The sequence below is a fragment of the Squalius cephalus genome (assembly GCF_949319135.1).
Source record: "Squalius cephalus genome assembly, chromosome: 21".
Lineage (NCBI taxonomy): Eukaryota > Metazoa > Chordata > Actinopteri > Cypriniformes > Leuciscidae > Squalius > Squalius cephalus.
Window position 1 is genome coordinate 2,295,484 of NC_137142.1, and position 21,161 is coordinate 2,316,644.

At 42.1% G+C, this 21,161-nt stretch overlaps 2 protein-coding genes across 4 annotated transcripts in view; one reads left to right on the top strand and one right to left on the bottom strand.

The window, feature by feature from the left end:
* gtpbp2a (GTP binding protein 2a) overlaps positions 1-7,362 on the bottom strand; it is a 33,053-nt gene extending 25,691 nt beyond the window's left edge. The window contains exons 1-4 of one of the 2 annotated variants that reach the window (XM_079855510.1): positions 7,006-7,362; positions 5,709-5,735; positions 3,028-3,212; positions 478-586 (exon numbers count right to left, since the gene is read on the bottom strand). In XM_079855510.1, the coding sequence (XP_079711636.1) occupies positions 478-586; positions 3,028-3,212; positions 5,709-5,735; positions 7,006-7,155 (471 nt within the window). In that variant the 5' untranslated portion in view covers positions 7,156-7,362. Of the gene's footprint in view, positions 1-477; positions 587-3,027; positions 3,213-5,057; positions 5,239-5,708; positions 5,736-7,005 lie in introns of those variants that run through there. The other variant, XM_079855511.1, reaches the window with a different exon arrangement.
* A 9,346-nt stretch (positions 7,363-16,708) lies between these two features.
* Positions 16,709-19,877, top strand: LOC307149571 (otoraplin-like). 2 transcript variants are annotated; one of them, XR_013819587.1, is made up of 5 exons: positions 16,709-17,207; positions 18,052-18,191; positions 18,275-18,385; positions 18,475-19,562; positions 19,628-19,877. XR_013819587.1 is itself a non-coding variant. In XM_079855943.1 (4 exons), exons 1-4 carry the CDS (start codon positions 17,078-17,080, stop codon positions 18,496-18,498), a joined length of 405 nt encoding a protein of 134 aa, XP_079712069.1. In that variant the 5' UTR covers positions 16,709-17,077; the 3' UTR covers positions 18,499-19,877. The 2 variants fall into 2 exon arrangements, 1 of the variants encoding a protein (XP_079712069.1); XM_079855943.1 differs by having other exon boundaries at positions 18,475-19,877.
* The last annotated feature ends 1,284 nt before the right edge of the window (positions 19,878-21,161 follow it).

The following is a 21,161-nucleotide window of genomic DNA, read 5'->3' on the forward strand; positions in this document are numbered from 1 at the left end:
CAAAAAATGAATAAAAGGTAAAACAACGATGTCGGATGAGAGAAAATTAGATGTAGTCCTACTCTACATTTCTGAACCGGAACACGCGTGACCTTTCAACCTGATTACGTAATGTGTGTCTCATCACAGCAAGACCAGCATTAGTGGTTAAAAGTATATAAATGTTTATTTAGTTCTAAAATGTCCGCTGGTTTGTCTAGATGAGACTCTTATTCCTCGGCTGGATCGTGTCGAGACTTTGAAGCTGCACTGAAACTCACATCTGGACCTTCGACCCGTTGGACCCCATTGAAGACACTATATGGAGGAACATCCTGGAGTGCTTTCCTCAAAAACCTTCTTTTAGACTGAAGAAAGACAGACATGAACTTCTTGGATGATGTGGGGGAGAGCAAATCATCAGGAAACTTTAATTCTGAGGTGAACTAATCCTTTTACACACACTTTAGACAATCAAACACAAATAAACACACACACCTGCTGATCATCGGGCACTTTCCTGACCAGGACCTCGGCTATTCTGTGTGTCTCGTCAGAGTCGTAATCGACCTCCCTCTCTCTGAGAACTGTGATGTCTGCACCCACCCTGAACACACCACAAAACACAACATTACACTCGTCTTCATCCTCACACAACATTACACTCGTCTTCATCCTCACACAACACAACATTACACTCGTCTTCATCCTCACACAACATTACACTCGTCTTCATCCTCACACAACACAACATTACACTCGTCTTCATCCTCACACAACACAACATTACACTCGTCTTCATCCTCACACAACAGGCCAAGAACATTTCAGAGAGAAGTACACTATCATGCTTTTAAAAAGATCGCTTATTACAGTAATATAACACTTAAGTGCCGACTGAACGTAATGTTTTCGGACACTTAATTGCATGTTAAGTGCAATAAAATGAAAATGCATTATAATTTAAATTTATATAAAATGCAGTAACCCACTTATTATTTGTCATTTCATACTTCTATTGTTAATATGTTAACGTCACTGCTGAATGTACTGACAAGCGTTTATGGTTATCTACAATATACTTTAATGGCATGTCTAATGAAGCTTGTATTCCATGTACTTTGTAATTACACATTTGTAATGATGAAGTTGTAATTTAGTACATTTAAAATATTTCAACTTTGAATAACAAATGTGAATAACAAAAACACCGATTTATCCAGTCACTGAATCATTCAATATATTGTATTGGTTTGAGTGAATGATTCAATGACTGGATAAATCGGTGTTTTTGAATGGATCTCGAATGATTTAATGACAAATAGATTTTTAACAGTCACTTGTCGCCACCTACTGGTGTAACGACGTAACTGATACAATCTTTATTTCAAGCATCAAGTTACTTTTAAAGGTTATTTGCTCTATTTTGATCGCTACCGCAGACATCTGTTTTTATATTCGAATAATAAACTTTTATCCCAGTACTTCTGTGATTAATATGAATTATTGTAAGTCAAAAATAATGATACTGTGTGAAGCTGTGGCATATCTATACATGAATGATTGTACTCGTCAAAGGTTTAATAGACATAGATCCGAATCGCTGTCATTATAAGATTGTGTGGGAACAAGGTCATGAAAGTCTACCCTCATTAGATACATTTAAAAGGATAGTTCACCCTAAAATGACAATTAAGGCATTATTTACTGACCCTGGTGTTGTGGCCTTTCTTTCATGTATGGACCATAAAAGTAGAATAAAAAATAAAAGTCCTGCTCACGCTCGTCCATATAATGGCAGTGAACCGCGACCACAGCTAAAGCGCAAAAGTATCAAAGAACGCGTCGTGTATACCAAGTGTTCTGGGGGTTTATTAAACTTAATGTATTTAATTAAAATAAAAACTCGATATGAAATCCAATGCCTCGAAATCCCCAAAAAGTGTCCCGTGTGCTTTCCTGGAGAGTTGAAATCCTCCGGTTGTCAGTGGATTGTATTGGATTTCATGTCACATTTTTCTTAGTCTTGATTTCTCACAATTTGTGTGTTTTTCTTGGCGAGTCGGAGTGAACTGTGGCGCAGTTACTCAATTCTTGTTAAATAAAACATTAAATTCCACTTTTTTAAACCCAGAACACGTGGGATATACGACACGTGTAACATCAGGGTGAACGTGACTTCACCAAGTACCACATGTTTGGAACAACTTTCCAATCAACCAATCAGATTTGAGGGACAAGTTTACAGTTTATGTCAAGTTAAGGCTTAGACCCAGGGTGAGGTGCTTCAACATCACTGTTATTCACCTCTCATTTCCCTCTGATTTTAGGGAAAAGTTATGGGTAGGGTTAGGTTTAGGGGTGAGGATAGGGTAAGGACTAAATTTTGGGACAGGAATGTTATTCCAGGATCAACAAAATATGTTGATCCAGGAACATGTCTTACTTGGCAAAATCACGGTGACCGTAACATCAGATGATTCGGTGATATCACTGCCATTATATGGACGAGCGCAAGCGTGAAATGTAAAAATTCTCTTTTATTGAGGCGACAACACCAGGGTGAGTAAATGATTTTCATTTTAGGGTGAAATATCCCTTTAAATGACCTTTTTATTTCCTTATGTTATCATAAATAGTGCAGACTTGGAGTTTTGGAGTAAAATATGACCGAGATTCACACAAATAGGATGCTATATTTTCCTAAATGTCATAATCATTTGTTAACAAACAAGTATTCATTACTTCAATTGGGCTTACTGTTTCTGCATTAAATTATTACATTGTTTAAACTAATACATTTTTTTATATATGTACATTTCTGAAATCCATAATTTAGTCACCTCTGATAACAAATCTCTCTAAATTGTAAATTGTGGACTCATGCATTTTCTGTAAAGCTGCTTTGAAATGTGTATTGTGAAAAGCGCTATACAAATAAATGTGAATTGAATAAATAGAGCTAGCATTTGATATATTCATAAGACAAAATCAATTTTATTGTCATGCAGTGTGTGTGTGTGTGTGTGTGTGTGTTTACGCTCGCACTTCTCAGCCATCCTGCGGAGTGTTTTGAGCGAGGCGTTCATGTCTTCCTCCGACAGGCCCACCAGCAGACCGTTGTCCTCCACGCCGATCTGATACACGGCCTCGCCTCGGCCCTCCTGAAGCCTCCACTTCATCTGTGTGGCCAAGTGCTCGAAGCGGTACTGGGTCGGGTTCACCAGCTTCAGCTGAGCACACACACAGACACAGGTTAGCACTACGGTACTCAAGGCTAGCGCTGTATCGTGAGTAAGTCACGGCTGATTTGTTAGGCACGACGCGACTTATTCACGATACAGCACTAGCCTCTCGTACCTATAGCTTTTATAAAACGGTTACCACACAATACAAATATTAAAGCCAAAAAACATGCATCAATGCAACTTTCATGAAGTAAAATCACTAAAAGCCTTCCTTCCGCTGGAAAAAATAGTCCCTGACGGTGAACAGCCGCGGAAGTTACAAACATTATTTCACCATTAGATGGCGGCAAACACTGTCTTTATGAGTCAGTCAGTCAGTAGAAAAGACTTTTATATTGAAAGGACTGAAACTTGGTTGGTACACTCGCTTACTCAGTCTCTCACATTACTCTACTCTATAAGCTTATCAATGAGAACATATGTTTACGTTGCTAAGAGTGGTTGCTAGAGGTTTTGCGCAGTGATACACAGAACTGTTGGGTTAAGCGGTCTTTATCGTGAATAAAACACAGCTATTGACCAATCAGAATCAAGGACTGGAACTAAACGGTTTATAAACAACAACACTGCTTGGCTGGATGCAGAAAAGGGAGTGTTTCGTTGAGATTCAGCGTCAGGAGCACAGAGGTAATGATGGGAGTGTGTCCGTGTCTCTAAATGTGATGCTGCTGCTTTGTTTGTAGACATTTAAAGGGGACATATCATGAAAATCTGACTTTTCCCGTGTTTAAAGGAGAACTCCGGTCAATTTTAACATTGAGCTCATTTTTTTGTACATTTGGAGTGCTGTCAATACAGAGAACAACGACAAAAATCGGTGTTGCCTACACCGTGTTATCCTCTTTTTAAAATGTGCACCCTGTTGACTTCAATGGGGCAAGTACTAAACCTGCTTTTAGCCTCTTAACATCCTTGATGTGTCATTACAAGTGCACAGGTCATGTGAGTGATTCCTTCAGAGTGAACACAGGTGAATCTGACTGCAGTAGATGTGCAAGATATGAATAAAAATGATGTTATTTAAGCCAGCGCAAATACCTGTATTTACATCCTGTTTTCGGTCGAAGTCCATAGTAATCGATTGTCGAGTTCATACGCGTGATCATAGGTACTAAACCTATGCGCATGAACTCGACAAACGACTACTATGGCCTTCGACCGAAAACAGGATGTAAATACAGGTATGTGCGCTGGCTGAATAAACATCATTTTTATTCATATCTTTCACATCTACTGCAGTCAGATTCACCCACGTTCACTCTGAAGGAATCACTCACATGGCTGTGCACTTGTAATGACACATCAAGGATGTTAAGAGGCTAAAAGCAGGTTTAAAACTTGCCCCATTGAAGTCAACAGGGTGCACATTTTAAAAAGAGGATAACACGGTGTAGGCAACACCGATTTTTGTCATTGTTCTCTGTATTGACAGCACTCCAAATGTACAAAAAAATGAGCTCAATGTTAAAATTGACCGGAGTTCTCCTTTAAAGGGGACATATCATGAAAATCTGACTTTTCCGTGTTTAAGTGCTATAATCGGGTCACCTGTGCTTCTACCAACACAGAAAACGTGAAAAGTGAAACCCAGTAACTGTGTTCTGGTGAGCCTTTCCTGCAAGCATGTCAAAAAATAGGCTAAGCTGATCAGATTTCGCTCTCCTTCTGATGTATGAAGAGGATCTTATTATAATATCACCGGCCCTTAATCTGCACGTTTACACACACGACAAGCGCCAACAGAGACCAGTTCTAACGCAGTGATGAAGATCCAGCAGAGCCTGAAGCTGTTCTGTGGTTGAGCACAGACGAGCACTGAACACTATTGACCAGAACATGTCACCGCTGTCTTATAAACACCTCAGGAACTGTGGACACTTGTGGAGAAGTTCAACATGATGATGAGATGATCAGTGTAACTCCACAACAACTACAGAAATGTCTCCGCTAACATTCAGAAGCTCTTCCTGAGTCTCTCCGTAAGGCTGCACTCGCTACTGGTTATACTGGGATTCTGGATGAGGGAGATTGGCCTGTTCTGTTATAGTTTCTGAAGCTCTTGTAAAGACTCCGCCCTCTTCTTAATGGAGGCGGGGCTCAAGCTCATTTGCATTTAAAGGGACACACACTTGCATTTTTTCCTCACACCCAAAAAGGGGCAAATTTGACAAGCTATAATAAATGATCTGGGGGGAATTTGGAGCTGAAATTTCACAGACACATTCTGAAGACACCATAGATTTATATTACATCTAGTGAAAAGGGGCATACAATGTCACCTTTAAAAGAACAACAGCTGTAGTTTATAAAAAGCACTGCTAATCTACTGCCGCCCGCTTACATAGTGAGTCTCTGAGCGTTCACACCTGCTAGATACCGACTGAGCATGAAATACAAAACATTATTAAACAAATATTCATGATAGATTCTGAACAGCGCTGTGATGTGTAATACAGAGATGTTGGCTTGCAGAGAGTTTACCTTGTACTCAATGTTTCCCTCTTCAACCTGAAACAAAAGACAGGACAGAGTTGATGCTGAATAGAGCTTAAAGTCACACAGTTCAGTTTTCAAAAGCACAAAGACTCAGAAGAGAAAAGAGCTCAACAAGCTCAACGAATCTGTCGGCTCATTCAGAATAGGCTCTTTCTATACATGTCTTACTGCTTTTAGAACATGTAATGAATCTAAAATTATGTCAAAAACATTTTCATGGCACGTCAGATACGATAAAAGTGAGTTTTGTCACTGCAAACAAAAGTCAGACAAAAGTGCAGTGAGTGCACGTCACAAGCTCATTTCAACAATCCTGTTCAACAAGCCCAGCTAATGACACACTAATCATCTGAATGACTTCTAGTGTGAAGAAACACTGAATCATCTTTTCCCGCCTTTATTTCTCATATTTACAAACACTGCGGTTTCATATTACAGTCTCTGACAATAAAACATGGATGTCGTCATAACAACAGCCCGAGCCGCTTTTCTTCTTTAATGATAGTTGTTTATTTCTTTCTACAGAAACTCACATTCATTGCCAGACAAACAATCAAAGTGAAAACCGTGAATTTCCATGAAATGTAAATTCACTTTTATAAGCTGACAAACTAAAATAAATGTACTTTAAGAATTAATGTTACAACACAGGGCTATTTAGAAAAGAGGCTCATTTTGTTTAAATTATAGTATATTTTAAAAGTCACATGGAATTTTACTGTAAATAACTTTACATTGTATAAGTAAATTATATGAATATTCAGGGGGAAAGCACACCATGATAATATTGTCTTTATATTTTACTTAAAATGCATGTTTTTTAAGCTATAAGATTGTTTTATTTTGCATTTCATATGATTCAGTTTAGTGTTTATAGGGTAGCAACAGACTCAGAGAGAGGCTAATTTTATCAAGAGTCTTTCTGCTGTACCACCAGTGTTATTATTATTATTACATTTTACAGTAATAACAGTAATATAACCTCGAATAGGTTGGTATTGACCTGATATAATGTAATATTTAATACTTCTATATATTGTATGTCATCAACATTTCATGACGCAACGCTTGCAACAATTACTGTATTTTTGTAAACAAAATAATAAATAAACAAACAAACAAACAAATAAATAACCAGTGAAGTCCCAAAACTATATAACGTAACGTTACACAATATAAACCCGTGTTTGAAGGAGCTAACGTTACTGAGAGTAATTAAAGTATAGTAAGGATCAGCTGTTTGCTTTAAAACAGACAGATGTTATTGACCGAGTTGGCTCACCTCTGGGGGAAGATAAGGAGGATTATTGCTGGGTTTCTGATACCGGGCTGAGCGGTTTTTGAACTTTTTGCTGCCATTTTTGGCTGTTTTCCTGCTGGGAGCCCCAGTACCCGCCGCGGACCCGAACAGCTCCGACACCCGCGAGTCCATTCCTGTTCAAACCCCGAGATAAAGTGGTGAACTCCCGGGTCTGTCCTACGCCATTCGTCGGTTCGGGTTCAGGTTCAGGTTCAGAGAGGTAGAAACACAGGAGAGCGAGTGAAACATTATCGTATATAAACTCGAGCCGGTAAGGCTCAACCCCCCTACACTCCCAACAACAACAACAACTCAACTTCCGGTTTAAGTTTGCGGAAGCGCGTCATGCGCAGAAGAAGGGGAATATACTTTCTTATTTGGTTATGTGCTGAATAAAGTTAGAGTTATAGTGTATATAGAATCGAACAGAATCAAATTGAATTGAATGGAATGGAATAGATCCTGTGAACACCAGAAGTGATTCTGAAGAAGGAAGAAGGAAGTCACTGATGAATATTCATATGCTGCAATCGCTATGTAACTTTACATGAATAAAAAGTGAAACCAAATATTGCACTGCTTTTGCATCAGCTTTGTTTTTCTTTTCTTTTTTCTTTATTTTTCTTTTTTAAACAACTAGCATAATAACACGCATAGAGTCGATAAAAGGATCACAACTTTTTCTCCAGGGATATTTAGCTTTCAATTCACAGAAGACGGAAGATATTTTGACAAAATGTCTTTATTCTGCTTTCTGAAAGCGTTTTGTAGGATAATTCGTCAAAAACGGTTGAGTAAACTGAGTGAATTAACTGAACTGATCGGTGCCAGTAAGAGGGGAAACATTTCGTAATAAGCAATAAGCGACATATTTGAACCAAAACATATTATTAACATATTCCATAAATGTTCTACAAGATGATGATGAGTTACAGTGTCAGTCCTCGAATATGATTGGTTGTTGTTGTTGTTGTTGTTTTGAGTTATCAAGCATCACAGTCTTTGACATGAAGTTAAATACAATCATTTTTGCTGGTCTTCAGTGATAATTGAAAGCTACTTCATTTACGCCTCAACAAATGGTTTATGCTGATGTTATTCACTTTATTTGTGCATTAAATCAGTTATAAAATGACAGAAATGAAAGTGTAGGCTATTAGTGTAAAGTATAGTGAATGTACACAAACAGTGTTATGAAACTTTCATTTATGAATTCAATATTGGTATCTGAAGCATTATGTAAATGACATGTATTACACTCTTGACTTTGTTGTTTTCCAGTGTGAAAATATATTACACATTATAATACAAAATACCTCAGAAATAAAATGAACAGTTAAAATCCCTTATAATATTTCTAAGTAAAAGATAATTAACACACTCTGAGTATAATATTCTGAGCCTTAAGATGTCTGAGAGATCTCTCTTTGAATGATCAAGGTCTGAGTCAAGTAAGACTGACCTGTACAGAAATGTTAATATAAATATTTTATTATTATAGAAATATTATACAGTTGCTTCTCGGAACAGAGCTGAGTTCCTCTTTAATAGTATATCAGACACACGACACCAACATACATCTAGTGTTCGTGTTTGACACTCTGAGGTGTTAGCCGTCACTGCAGATGTTCAGAGAACATCCGTTTATCACTTTATTCTGAGACATTCGAGCATCTGTGGTCCGGCTATCGGAAACTTAGAGACTCTTGTCCTCATCTAAACAGCAAGGACAGAAGTTCACCCTGAGTCAATCACTTACTGATATAGGACAAATACATACAATAGAGCACAGACTGAAATGAAATAAATGCTGTTCTTTTTAAAATACACACTGATATTTATTAACGCTACAAGAGCAGTGAGAGATTGTCTCATTAATGTCAGACAGTGTTTTAGGTTTCTCAGTATGCTGACACACACATCTGATTCTCTCAACAGTTCCCCTTCACTTATAAACCCAGTGTTAGTACTTAGATTCTGACATATTTGTGTGTGTATTTGAACCGCACACAGAAATCTGCCTGTTAGTGTGTGAAAACTGTTCAATTTCACGGCATATTGCACTTTTAATAACTCTTTTTAACATCAAGCACTTTATTACTAAAGTTTCTTTATGACTGTAATATGTCGATAACTCCTGCCTACTAAAATCTGCATGGCTATATTTCCACACCGTGATATACACACAGAAAGTTCAATCGATTCACACTTTATATCATCGCCATGATGGATCTCGTCATATCACCCAGTCCTAGCAGTGATTAAACACATTACACTCGCAGGATGATAAAACCAACAACCCAGTGACTATCGAGACTATTCCCCCGTCCTTCTACTCCTCATGTTAACTGAAGACACGTCTGATGATGTTCGGTTTAACTTTAAACCATAAGCAGAATCACCAGACGTCCTCAGCTGACGTGAAACACTGCTCACGTGTGTATGCAGAACCTTATTTCATGTTTTATCTGTGACTTGAATGAGAATTTCCATGACTTTGCAGAGGTTACAGTCAAACCAATAATTATTGACACCAGATATCATTTCTGATATGTTTCTCCTAGTGTGATCAGGACACTATAGTTCATTAATGTGAGTGAGGAGAGCAAAATACAGTAAACTGTGACATATTACACCCAAAGTTCACACAGCGACTACCTGTGACATTAATAAAACATAATTCATGTGTGAGACAGTCTAACAGAAGGACGGACAAAACCAGTCAAATATCAGCTGAGTTCTGCTCATATTTCATCACCGTTCTCTAAACTATAGCGAATAAACTGATGATGTGAGAGATGTTGAAGGTGTGTGAATAGATGTGTGTTTGACTGTAGAGAAGTGAGAGTTATAGGAGAGATAATAATGAGAAGTTATTATAAAGTGCTCTACTATAGTATAACCCTGCCTCTGATAATGAAACAGTGATGAGTCAGTGTTGATCTGAGTGTGTGTGTGTGTGTGTGTGTGTGTGTGTGTGTGTGTGTGTGTGTGTGTGTGTGTGTGTGTGTGTGTGTGTGTGTGTGTGTGTGACTCTGGTGTGTGTGTGTGTGACTCTGGTGTGTGTGACTCTGGTGTGTGTGTGTGTGTGTGTGTGTGTGTGTGTGTGTGTGTGTGTGTGTGTGTGTGTGTGTGTGTGTGTGACTCTGGTGTGTGTGACTCTGGTGTGTGTGTGACTGGTGTGTGTGACTGCAGTGTTTGTCTGGTGTGTGTGACTCTGGTGTGTGTGTGGCTCTGGTGTGTGTGACTCTGGTGTGTGTGACTGCAGTGTTTGTCTGGTGTGTGTGACTCTGGTGTGTGTGTGACTCTGGTGTGTGTGTGACTCTGGTGTGTGTGTGACTGGTGTGTGTGTGACTCTGGTGTGTGTGTGACTGCAGTGTTTGTCTGGTGTGTGTGACTGCAGTGTTTGTCTGGTGTGTGTGACTCTGGTGTGTGTGTGACTCTGGTGTGTGTGTGACTGGTGTGTGTGTGACTCTGGTGTGTGTGTGACTGCAGTGTTTGTCTGGTGTGTGTGTGACTCTGGTGTGTGTGTGACTGCAGTGTTTGTCTGGTGTGTGTGACTCTGGTGTGTGTGACTCTGGTGTGTGTGTGACTGCAGTGTTTATCTGGTGTGTGTGACTCTGGTGTGTGTGTGACTCTGGTGTGTGTGTGACTGCAGTGTTTATCTGGTGTGTGTGACTCTGGTGTGTGTGTGACTCTGGTGTGTGTGTGACTGCAGTGTTTGTCTGGTGTGTGTGACTCTGGTGTGTGTGACTCTGGTGTGTGTGTGACTGCAGTGTTTATCTGGTGTGTGTGACTCTGGTGTGTGTGACTGCAGTGTTTGTCTGGTGTGTGTGTGACTCTGGTGTGTGTGTGACTCTGGTGTGTGTGTGTGACTCTGGTGTGTGTGTGACTGCAGTGTTTGTCTGGTGTGTGTGACTCTGGTGTGTGTGTGACTGCAGTGTTGATCTGGTGTGTGTGACTCTGGTGTGTGTGTGACTGGTGTGTGTGTGACTCTGGTGTGTGTGTGACTGCAGTGTTTGTCTGTTGTGTGTGACTGGTGTGTGTGTGACTCTGGTGTGTGTGTGACTGCAGTGTTTGTCTGGTGTGTGTGACTCTGGTGTGTGTGTGACTCTGGTGTGTGTGACTGCAGTGTTTGTCTGGTGTGTGTGTGACTCTGGTGTGTGTGTGTGACTGCAGTGTTTGTCTGGTGTGTGTGACTCTGGTGTGTGTGACTCTGGTGTGTGTGTGACTGGTGTGTGTGTGACTCTGGTGTGTGTGTGACTGCAGTGTTTGTCTGGTGTGTGTGACTCTGGTGTGTGTGACTGCAGTGTTTGTCTGGTGTGTGTGTGACTCTGGTGTGTGTGTGACTCTGGTGTGTGTGTGTGACTCTGGTGTGTGTGTGTGACTGCAGTGTTTGTCTGGTGTGTGTGACTCTGGTGTGTGTGACTCTGGTGTGTGTGACTCTGGTGTGTGTGTGACTGGTGTGTGTGTGACTCTGGTGTGTGTGTGACTGCAGTGTTTATCTGGTGTGTGTGACTCTGGTGTGTGTGACTGCAGTGTTTGTCTGGTGTGTGTGTGACTCTGGTGTGTGTGTGACTCTGGTGTGTGTGTGTGACTCTGGTGTGTGTGTGACTGCAGTGTTTGTCTGGTGTGTGTGACTCTGGTGTGTGTGTGACTGCAGTGTTGATCTGGTGTGTGTGACTCTGGTGTGTGTGTGACTCTGGTGTGTGTGTGACTCTGGTGTGTGTGTGACTCTGGTGTGTGTGTGACTGCAGTGTTTGTCTGTTGTGTGTGACTGGTGTGTGTGTGACTCTGGTGTGTGTGTGACTGCAGTGTTTGTCTGGTGTGTGTGACTCTGGTGTGTGTGTGACTCTGGTGTGTGTGACTGCAGTGTTTGTCTGGTGTGTGTGTGACTCTGGTGTGTGTGTGTGACTGCAGTGTTTGTCTGGTGTGTGTGACTCTGGTGTGTGTGACTCTGGTGTGTGTGACTCTGGTGTGTGTGTGACTGGTGTGTGTGTGACTCTGGTGTGTGTGTGACTGCAGTGTTTGTCTGGTGTGTGTGACTCTGGTGTGTGTGACTGCAGTGTTTGTCTGGTGTGTGTGTGACTCTGGTGTGTGTGTGACTCTGGTGTGTGTGTGTGACTCTGGTGTGTGTGTGACTGCAGTGTTTATCTGGTGTGTGTGACTCTGGTGTGTGTGTGACTCTGGTGTATGTGACTGCAGTGTTTGTCTGGTGTGTGTGTGACTCTGGTGTGTGTGTGACTCTGGTGTGTGTGTGTGACTCTGGTGTGTGTGTGACTCTGGTGTGTGTGACTGCAGTGTTTGTCTGGTGTGTGTGTGTGTGTGTGACTCTGGTGTGTGTGTGTGTGACTCTGGTGTGTGTGTGACTGCAGTGTTTATCTGGTGTGTGTGTGACTGGTGTGTGTGTGACTCTGGTGTGTGTGTGACTGGTGTGTGTGTGACTCTGGTGTGTGTGTGACTGCAGTGTTTATCTGGTGTGTGTGTGACTCTGGTGTGTGTGACTCTGGTGTGTGTGCCTGCAGTGTTTGTCTGGTGTGTGTGTGTGACTCTGGTGTGTGTGACTCTGGTGTGTGTGTGACTCTGGTGTGTGTGTGACTCTGGTGTGTGTGTGACTCTGGTGTGTGTGACTCTGGTGTGTGTGTGTGACTCTGGTGTGTGTGTGACTCTGGTGTGTGTGTGACTCTGGTGTGTGTGACTCTGGTGTGTGTGTGACTCTGGTGTGTGTGACTGCAGTGTTTGTCTGGTGTGTGTGACTGCAGTGTTTATCTGGTGTGTGTGACTGCAGTGTTTATCTGGTGTGTGTGACTCTGGTGTGTGTGTGACTCTGGTGTGTGTGACTCTGGTGTGTGTGTGACTCTGGTGTGTGTGTGACTCTGGTGTGTGTGTGACTCTGGTGTGTGTGACTCTGGTGTGTGTGTGACTCTGGTGTGTGTGACTCTGGTGTGTGTGTGACTCTGGTGTGTGTGACTCTGGTGTGTGTGTGTGACTCTGGTGTGTGTGACTGCAGTGTTTGTCTGGTGTGTGTCTCTGGTGTGTGTGTGACTCTGGTGTGTGTGACTCTGGTGTGTGTGTGACTCTGGTGTGTGTGTGACTCTGGTGTGTGTGTGACTCTGGTGTGTGTGACTCTGGTGTGTGTGTGACTCTGGTGTGTGTGTGACTCTGGTGTGTGTGCCTGCAGTGTTTGTCTGGTGTGTGTGTGTGACTCTGGTGTGTGTGACTCTGGTGTGTGTGTGACTCTGGTGTGTGTGTGACTCTGGTGTGTGTGTGACTCTGGTGTGTGTGTGACTCTGGTGTGTGTGTGACTCTGGTGTGTGTGACTGCAGTGTTTATCTGGTGTGTGTGTGACTCTGGTGTGTGTGTGACTCTGGTGTGTGTGTGACTCTGGTGTGTGTGACTCTGGTGTGTGTGTGTGACTCTGGTGTGTGTGTGACTCTGGTGTGTGTGTGACTCTGGTGTGTGTGTGACTCTGGTGTGTGTGACTCTGGTGTGTGTGTGACTCTGGTGTGTGTGACTGCAGTGTTTGTCTGGTGTGTGTGACTGCAGTGTTTATCTGGTGTGTGTGACTGCAGTGTTTATCTGGTGTGTGTGACTCTGGTGTGTGTGTGACTCTGGTGTGTGTGACTCTGGTGTGTGTGTGACTCTGGTGTGTGTGTGACTCTGGTGTGTGTGTGACTCTGGTGTGTGTGACTCTGGTGTGTGTGACTCTGGTGTGTGTGTGACTCTGGTGTGTGTGACTCTGGTGTGTGTGTGACTCTGGTGTGTGTGACTGCAGTGTTTGTCTGGTGTGTGTGACTGCAGTGTTTGTCTGGTGTGTGTGACTGCAGTGTTTATCTGGTGTGTGTGACTCTGGTGTGTGTGTGACTCTGGTGTGTGTGTGTGACTGCAGTGTTTGTCTGGTGTGTGTGACTCTGGTGTGTGTGACTCTGGTGTGTGTGACTCTGGTGTGTGTGTGACTGGTGTGTGTGTGACTCTGGTGTGTGTGTGACTGCAGTGTTTGTCTGGTGTGTGTGACTCTGGTGTGTGTGACTGCAGTGTTTGTCTGGTGTGTGTGTGACTCTGGTGTGTGTGTGACTCTGGTGTGTGTGTGTGACTCTGGTGTGTGTGTGTGACTGCAGTGTTTGTCTGGTGTGTGTGACTCTGGTGTGTGTGACTCTGGTGTGTGTGACTCTGGTGTGTGTGTGACTGGTGTGTGTGTGACTCTGGTGTGTGTGTGACTGCAGTGTTTATCTGGTGTGTGTGACTCTGGTGTGTGTGACTGCAGTGTTTGTCTGGTGTGTGTGTGACTCTGGTGTGTGTGTGACTCTGGTGTGTGTGTGTGACTCTGGTGTGTGTGTGACTGCAGTGTTTGTCTGGTGTGTGTGACTCTGGTGTGTGTGTGACTGCAGTGTTGATCTGGTGTGTGTGACTCTGGTGTGTGTGTGACTGGTGTGTGTGTGACTCTGGTGTGTGTGTGACTGCAGTGTTTGTCTGTTGTGTGTGACTGGTGTGTGTGTGACTCTGGTGTGTGTGTGACTGCAGTGTTTGTCTGGTGTGTGTGACTCTGGTGTGTGTGTGACTCTGGTGTGTGTGACTGCAGTGTTTGTCTGGTGTGTGTGTGACTCTGGTGTGTGTGTGTGACTGCAGTGTTTGTCTGGTGTGTGTGACTCTGGTGTGTGTGACTCTGGTGTGTGTGACTCTGGTGTGTGTGTGACTGGTGTGTGTGTGACTCTGGTGTGTGTGTGACTGCAGTGTTTGTCTGGTGTGTGTGACTCTGGTGTGTGTGACTGCAGTGTTTGTCTGGTGTGTGTGTGACTCTGGTGTGTGTGTGACTCTGGTGTGTGTGTGTGACTCTGGTGTGTGTGTGACTGCAGTGTTTATCTGGTGTGTGTGACTCTGGTGTGTGTGTGACTCTGGTGTATGTGACTGCAGTGTTTGTCTGGTGTGTGTGTGACTCTGGTGTGTGTGTGACTCTGGTGTGTGTGTGTGACTCTGGTGTGTGTGTGACTCTGGTGTGTGTGACTGCAGTGTTTGTCTGGTGTGTGTGTGTGTGTGTGTGTGACTCTGGTGTGTGTGTGTGTGACTCTGGTGTGTGTGTGACTGCAGTGTTTATCTGGTGTGTGTGTGACTGGTGTGTGTGTGACTCTGGTGTGTGTGTGACTGGTGTGTGTGTGACTCTGGTGTGTGTGTGACTGCAGTGTTTATCTGGTGTGTGTGTGACTCTGGTGTGTGTGACTCTGGTGTGTGTGCCTGCAGTGTTTGTCTGGTGTGTGTGTGTGACTCTGGTGTGTGTGACTCTGGTGTGTGTGTGACTCTGGTGTGTGTGTGACTCTGGTGTGTGTGTGACTCTGGTGTGTGTGACTCTGGTGTGTGTGTGTGACTCTGGTGTGTGTGTGACTCTGGTGTGTGTGTGACTCTGGTGTGTGTGACTCTGGTGTGTGTGTGACTCTGGTGTGTGTGACTGCAGTGTTTGTCTGGTGTGTGTGACTGCAGTGTTTATCTGGTGTGTGTGACTCTGGTGTGTGTGTGACTCTGGTGTGTGTGACTCTGGTGTGTGTGTGACTCTGGTGTGTGTGTGACTCTGGTGTGTGTGTGACTCTGGTGTGTGTGACTCTGGTGTGTGTGTGACTCTGGTGTGTGTGACTCTGGTGTGTGTGTGACTCTGGTGTGTGTGACTCTGGTGTGTGTGTGTGACTCTGGTGTGTGTGACTGCAGTGTTTGTCTGGTGTGTGTGACTCTGGTGTGTGTGTGACTCTGGTGTGTGTGACTCTGGTGTGTGTGTGACTCTGGTGTGTGTGTGACTCTGGTGTGTGTGTGACTCTGGTGTGTGTGACTCTGGTGTGTGTGTGACTCTGGTGTGTGTGCCTGCAGTGTTTGTCTGGTGTGTGTGTGTGACTCTGGTGTGTGTGACTCTGGTGTGTGTGTGACTCTGGTGTGTGTGTGACTCTGGTGTGTGTGTGACTCTGGTGTGTGTGTGACTCTGGTGTGTGTGTGACTCTGGTGTGTGTGACTGCAGTGTTTATCTGGTGTGTGTGTGACTCTGGTGTGTGTGTGACTCTGGTGTGTGTGTGACTCTGGTGTGTGTGACTCTGGTGTGTGTGTGTGACTCTGGTGTGTGTGTGACTCTGGTGTGTGTGACTCTGGTGTGTGTGTGACTCTGGTGTGTGTGACTCTGGTGTGTGTGTGACTCTGGTGTGTGTGACTGCAGTGTTTGTCTGGTGTGTGTGACTGCAGTGTTTGTCTGGTGTGTGTGACTGCAGTGTTTATCTGGTGTGTGTGACTCTGGTGTGTGTGTGACTCTGGTGTGTGTGACTCTGGTGTGTGTGTGACTCTGGTGTGTGTGTGACTCTGGTGTGTGTGTGACTCTGGTGTGTGTGACTCTGGTGTGTGTGTGACTCTGGTGTGTGTGTGACTCTGGTGTGTGTGACTCTGGTGTGTGTGTGACTCTGGTGTGTGTGTGACTCTGGTGTGTGTGTGACTCTGGTGTGTGTGACTCTGGTGTGTGTGTGACTCTGGTGTGTGTGACTGCAGTGTTTGTCTGGTGTGTGTGACTCTGGTGTGTGTGTGACTGCAGTGTTTGTCTGGTGTGTGTGACTGCAGTGTTTATCTGGTGTGTGTGACTCTGGTGTGTGTGACTCTGGTGTGTGTGTGACTCTGGTCTGGTGTGTGTGTGACTCTGGTGTGTGTGTGACTCTGGTGTGTGTGTGACTCTGGTGTGTGTGACTCTGGTGTGTGTGTGACTCTGGTGTGTGTGACTGCAGTGTTTGTCTGGTGTGTGTGACTGCAGTGTTTGTCTGGTGTGTGTGACTCTGGAGTGTTTGTCTGGTGTGTGTGTGACTCTGGTGTGTGTGACTGCAGTGTTTATCTGGTGTGTGTGACTGCAGTGTTTGTCTGGTGTGTGTGTGACTCTGGTGTGTGTGACTGCAGTGTTGTTCTGGTGTGTGTGACTCGGGAAGCAGGTTTTCCCAGCGGCAGGAATGTGTGTGTGTGGACTCTCTCTGATTGGTGGAGTCTCTCAGTTCTGCTAAACTCTGAGGAATGTGTGTGTGAGAAGAGAGTGTCTGAGGATCTGAAGATGGACAAACACCACGGCCTGACGTTCCTCTTCGTGTGTGTGGGACTCGGGTGTATCACGACACACACACACACTGCTCTCGTGGAGAAACTGGCAGACCTGAAGATCTGTGCAGACGAACACTGCTCATGTGAGTTTACAGCGATCAAACACTCATGGAGAAGAACTGGGTAACACTTTACTACAAGCCTCATTTGTTAACATTAGTTAATGTATGCATGAATAACCATGAGCAATACATGTGTTACTGTATTTGCTAATCTGTGTCAACGTTAGTTAAAGGGGTGGTTGATTATGATTTGACTTTTGTTTAGTTAGTTAACTTTAGTTAGTGTGTAATGTTGCTGTTTGAGCATAAACAACATCTGCAAAGTTACGACGCTCAAAGTTCAAAGCAAAGGGAGATATTTGCTTTTAAAGAAATTGCTTTTTAAGGACTACAACAAACGGCTGGTAGAGACTACACCACATTCCTCCCGGGTTAGTGACATCACCAACCCTATAATTTACATAAACCCCGCCCCCTGAACACGATTTAAAGATTATAGACAGAATATGCTAATCAATGACTAGAAGATAACTACACATCAGCTTCATAAATTCATCAACTAACCATTCAGAAATGTCCTGTTGCTTCTACATGTTGTCTCTTCTTCTAGAGTCTCTCCATCATTCTGAATCTGGTTTGAACATAAAAGGCAAAAAGTTTTTGAAATGTTCAGTGTGTGTATGTGTGTGTGTGTGTGTGTGTGAGAGAGAGGTAAAAGGACACAAGCTGTTGAAGCTCCGCCCTCTGTGCCGGGAGCAGCAGCTCATTTGCATTTAAAGGGACAGACACAAAAACTGTGCGTTTTTGCTCACCCTCAAATATTGACAATTTTAACATGCTATATAAAAACATCTGTGGGGTATTTCAAGCTAAAACTTCACAATACGCCACCCCTTTAAGTAAATGTTGCATGTTTCTGCCTCAGATGTGATTTCAGAGGCTCAAGCTCTTGAAGACTACGTGGCGTCAGACTGCAGATTCATAAACCTGAGGAGAGGCCAGAAGATCTACGTGTTCTCCAAACTCAAGCCTGTGGAGGGCGCTGGAGTCTTCTGGTCTGGAAGTGTGCGTCTCAAACATTCATTCTCCACTTCACATGTATCTCAGCTGATCTGAGAACAGTTAATCACGCAGGTTTGCGTTTGCAGGTTTACGGGGAGCGCTATGTAGACCAGATGGGTGTCATGGGATATTTCCCCAGTAACTACATCAATGAGACACACGTTTTTCAGAAGAAAACTGTTGAGATCCCAACGACTGTAAGTACGAATTAATCCACTGACCTTGAAAAAATAAAGTTCACATTATACTTTATATTCTGATAATGCATTATTGTCTCTCCCTGTAGGACATGGACTTCTTCTGCGCTTAAAGACAGCAGCGGTTCTCAATCTTTAACCCCTATTAATATCCACAACAACATTTCAAGATCCTCCAGCTCTAGTTAGTGTTGTTTCCAAAACGTATTTGAACCTATAGCCACTTCTACTTTATATAAAGTTAAATAATTATATATTTCCCAATAAACCAGGTTTATTGATTGCAATAAAGACCTTGAAGCGAATGAAAACATTGCAATAAAATACACAGTGCCTGTAATTAATATTCACACGCAACATTCAAATGTTATTTTGGTTACACTTTATTATAAGGTGTCATTGTTACAGTGTAATTATATATTTACGTACTGAGTAATAATAATTAACTACTGGAGTTAGGGTAGGATTAGGATTTGGTTGAGGGTTAATTTAATGTAATTATGCATAATTTACTGTTATTACAGTAATTACATGTAACATATGTAACAAGGACACTGTAAGATAAAGTGTTACCGTTATTTTTAATGTGATGACCAAAGACATTATTTGTTCATCCGTCTGAGATTGTCTCCATTTTTAAAACCGAACGTTTCTCCAACATCTGATAGAAAACACTTTTGTTTAAAAAATAAAAAAAGACATGAATTAGCACTGTAACCAGTAGATGGCGGCAGAGGAGCATGTACTGTCTTCCAGAAATAAAGTTCTTCAGTGAACTCACTCTTTATAACCAATGGATTTGCATGACTTTTCCAGTTGTTCATGATAAGGATTAAAGAGAAGGATATTTAAAAATATTTGTACTTTATTTCTACCCAGTAAAATATTTTAGAGCTTGGCATAAGAAAAATGTATATTCTTTACACAAATTCCCATGGCCTTTTAAAGGGGTCATATGATGCTATTTTAAAAGTTCATTATTTTGATCATTGGGTGTAATAGAATAGGTTAACATTAAGCAAAGCCTGTGAATGCATTATCTGCTTGACAACTCAATAAATACAATGTAGGTAGATCTAAATCTGGATGATTGTTTATATCATTATGATATATCGTCATAATTCCCAGCCCTTAAACTGAGTAAAGCATTACATAACATTATGCAAATTGACCCTTGGTCATACTTCAAGATAGGATTTGCTGGTGAAATTAAAGTGACGAGGACATCAATGGTTGTTTCAGTATTGTTCTTTTTTTTTTTTTTAAATAATCAGAAAGTATTTGATTATTTTGAGCAGATTATTAAATGAAGGATGTGACTAAATGGCATTGCCTGGAATAGGCAGCAACTCATGTAGAATTTAAAAGTTGCACCTTTTTAGGTTTTTCTATAGTATTATGTATGACTATGTATGTACACAACCTTACGTGAAGTCCATTGAGTAACAGAATTGTTAAAATTCCACTTAATAAACTTAAAGTCGGCATGAAAGTGAAGTTGTGCTCGTCTTTTCTCCTCTATTGTGTCGTATATTCGAGTGAAACGCTTCTGACAAGAACAAATGTGGGCGGGGCTTGATTGTGTCTGTGGGGAATTGATTGGATGGTTGTGGTTTGCTATTGGCTGATCTCATGTGAGTGACAGGTTATAGCCCCGCCCACATCATCAGAGAAGAGAAGAGATGCTGCGAGAGGAACTTATTCTGATTCAAGATTACCAGCCACATTCATTTACAAACACAGATAAATCATTTATAATAAACACTGCAATATTTCATAGAAAAGTTGTCAATTTTAAATTCATGACTTTAACCTAATGCCATAAATATCCCTTTTAGCTTCAAATCCGGGCTACGTCTATTCTTATGATTCTGAATATTACCTCGTGAGTTGCTGTCAAATACATGATGTTCCTTTGTTACAACTTACCCCACTACCGGGGTACTGTGCGTAACACATGCTGGGGTAAGCTGTAACAATAGACAAAAGAAGTAAAAACGGATGCCATACCATATAATATTGTTCAAAAACAGATTTATTGAAATAAAAGAACAATGTCTTATTAATCTACTAAACAAACATACTTAACAGTATACGCAATAAACACTATGCACCAGATTAAAGAACATCTTTGTACACCTTTAAGTCTAACAAAAAATAACATGTCAATGTGTGTGTGTATATACTTAATTGTTGGGCAAGTTACTTTTAAAAAGTAATTAGTTACAGTTACTAGTTACTTCTTCCAAAAAGTAACTAAATGAGTTACTCAGTTACAAATGATAAAAGTAACTAGTTACTTCAGAAAGTACATTTTTAAATGCTCAAATGTGACCCCACTTAAAATACATGTGCATGTTTAATTATTTATGATAAATCTGAACATGTTGATGAAATGGACACTTAATACAATACATTATTAACAGAAACAATGTACACAAATCTAAACTATTTTAATGTCGCTGTGGGACAAAGTGAGACTAGCCTCCGATCAGAAGCCATGTGTGTAGATATTATGTTTATATAGTGGATCGATAATAACACAATAGATGTTCTGGAACTTTTGATATTTATTGCCCCTCAACGGGCCACAACTGGGCACAATTAAATTATGCTTGTTAAGCTCTATACCAAAAAGAAATAACAAATATATACACTCTTTGTAGTGCAAATAAAACAAAAACAAAAAACTTCAGACTACTGGTAGATATACTGTACTTCAAGTATTTTCTTCCTCGAAAAAGTAGAACAGTGTAACAATATGAGGCATACCAAG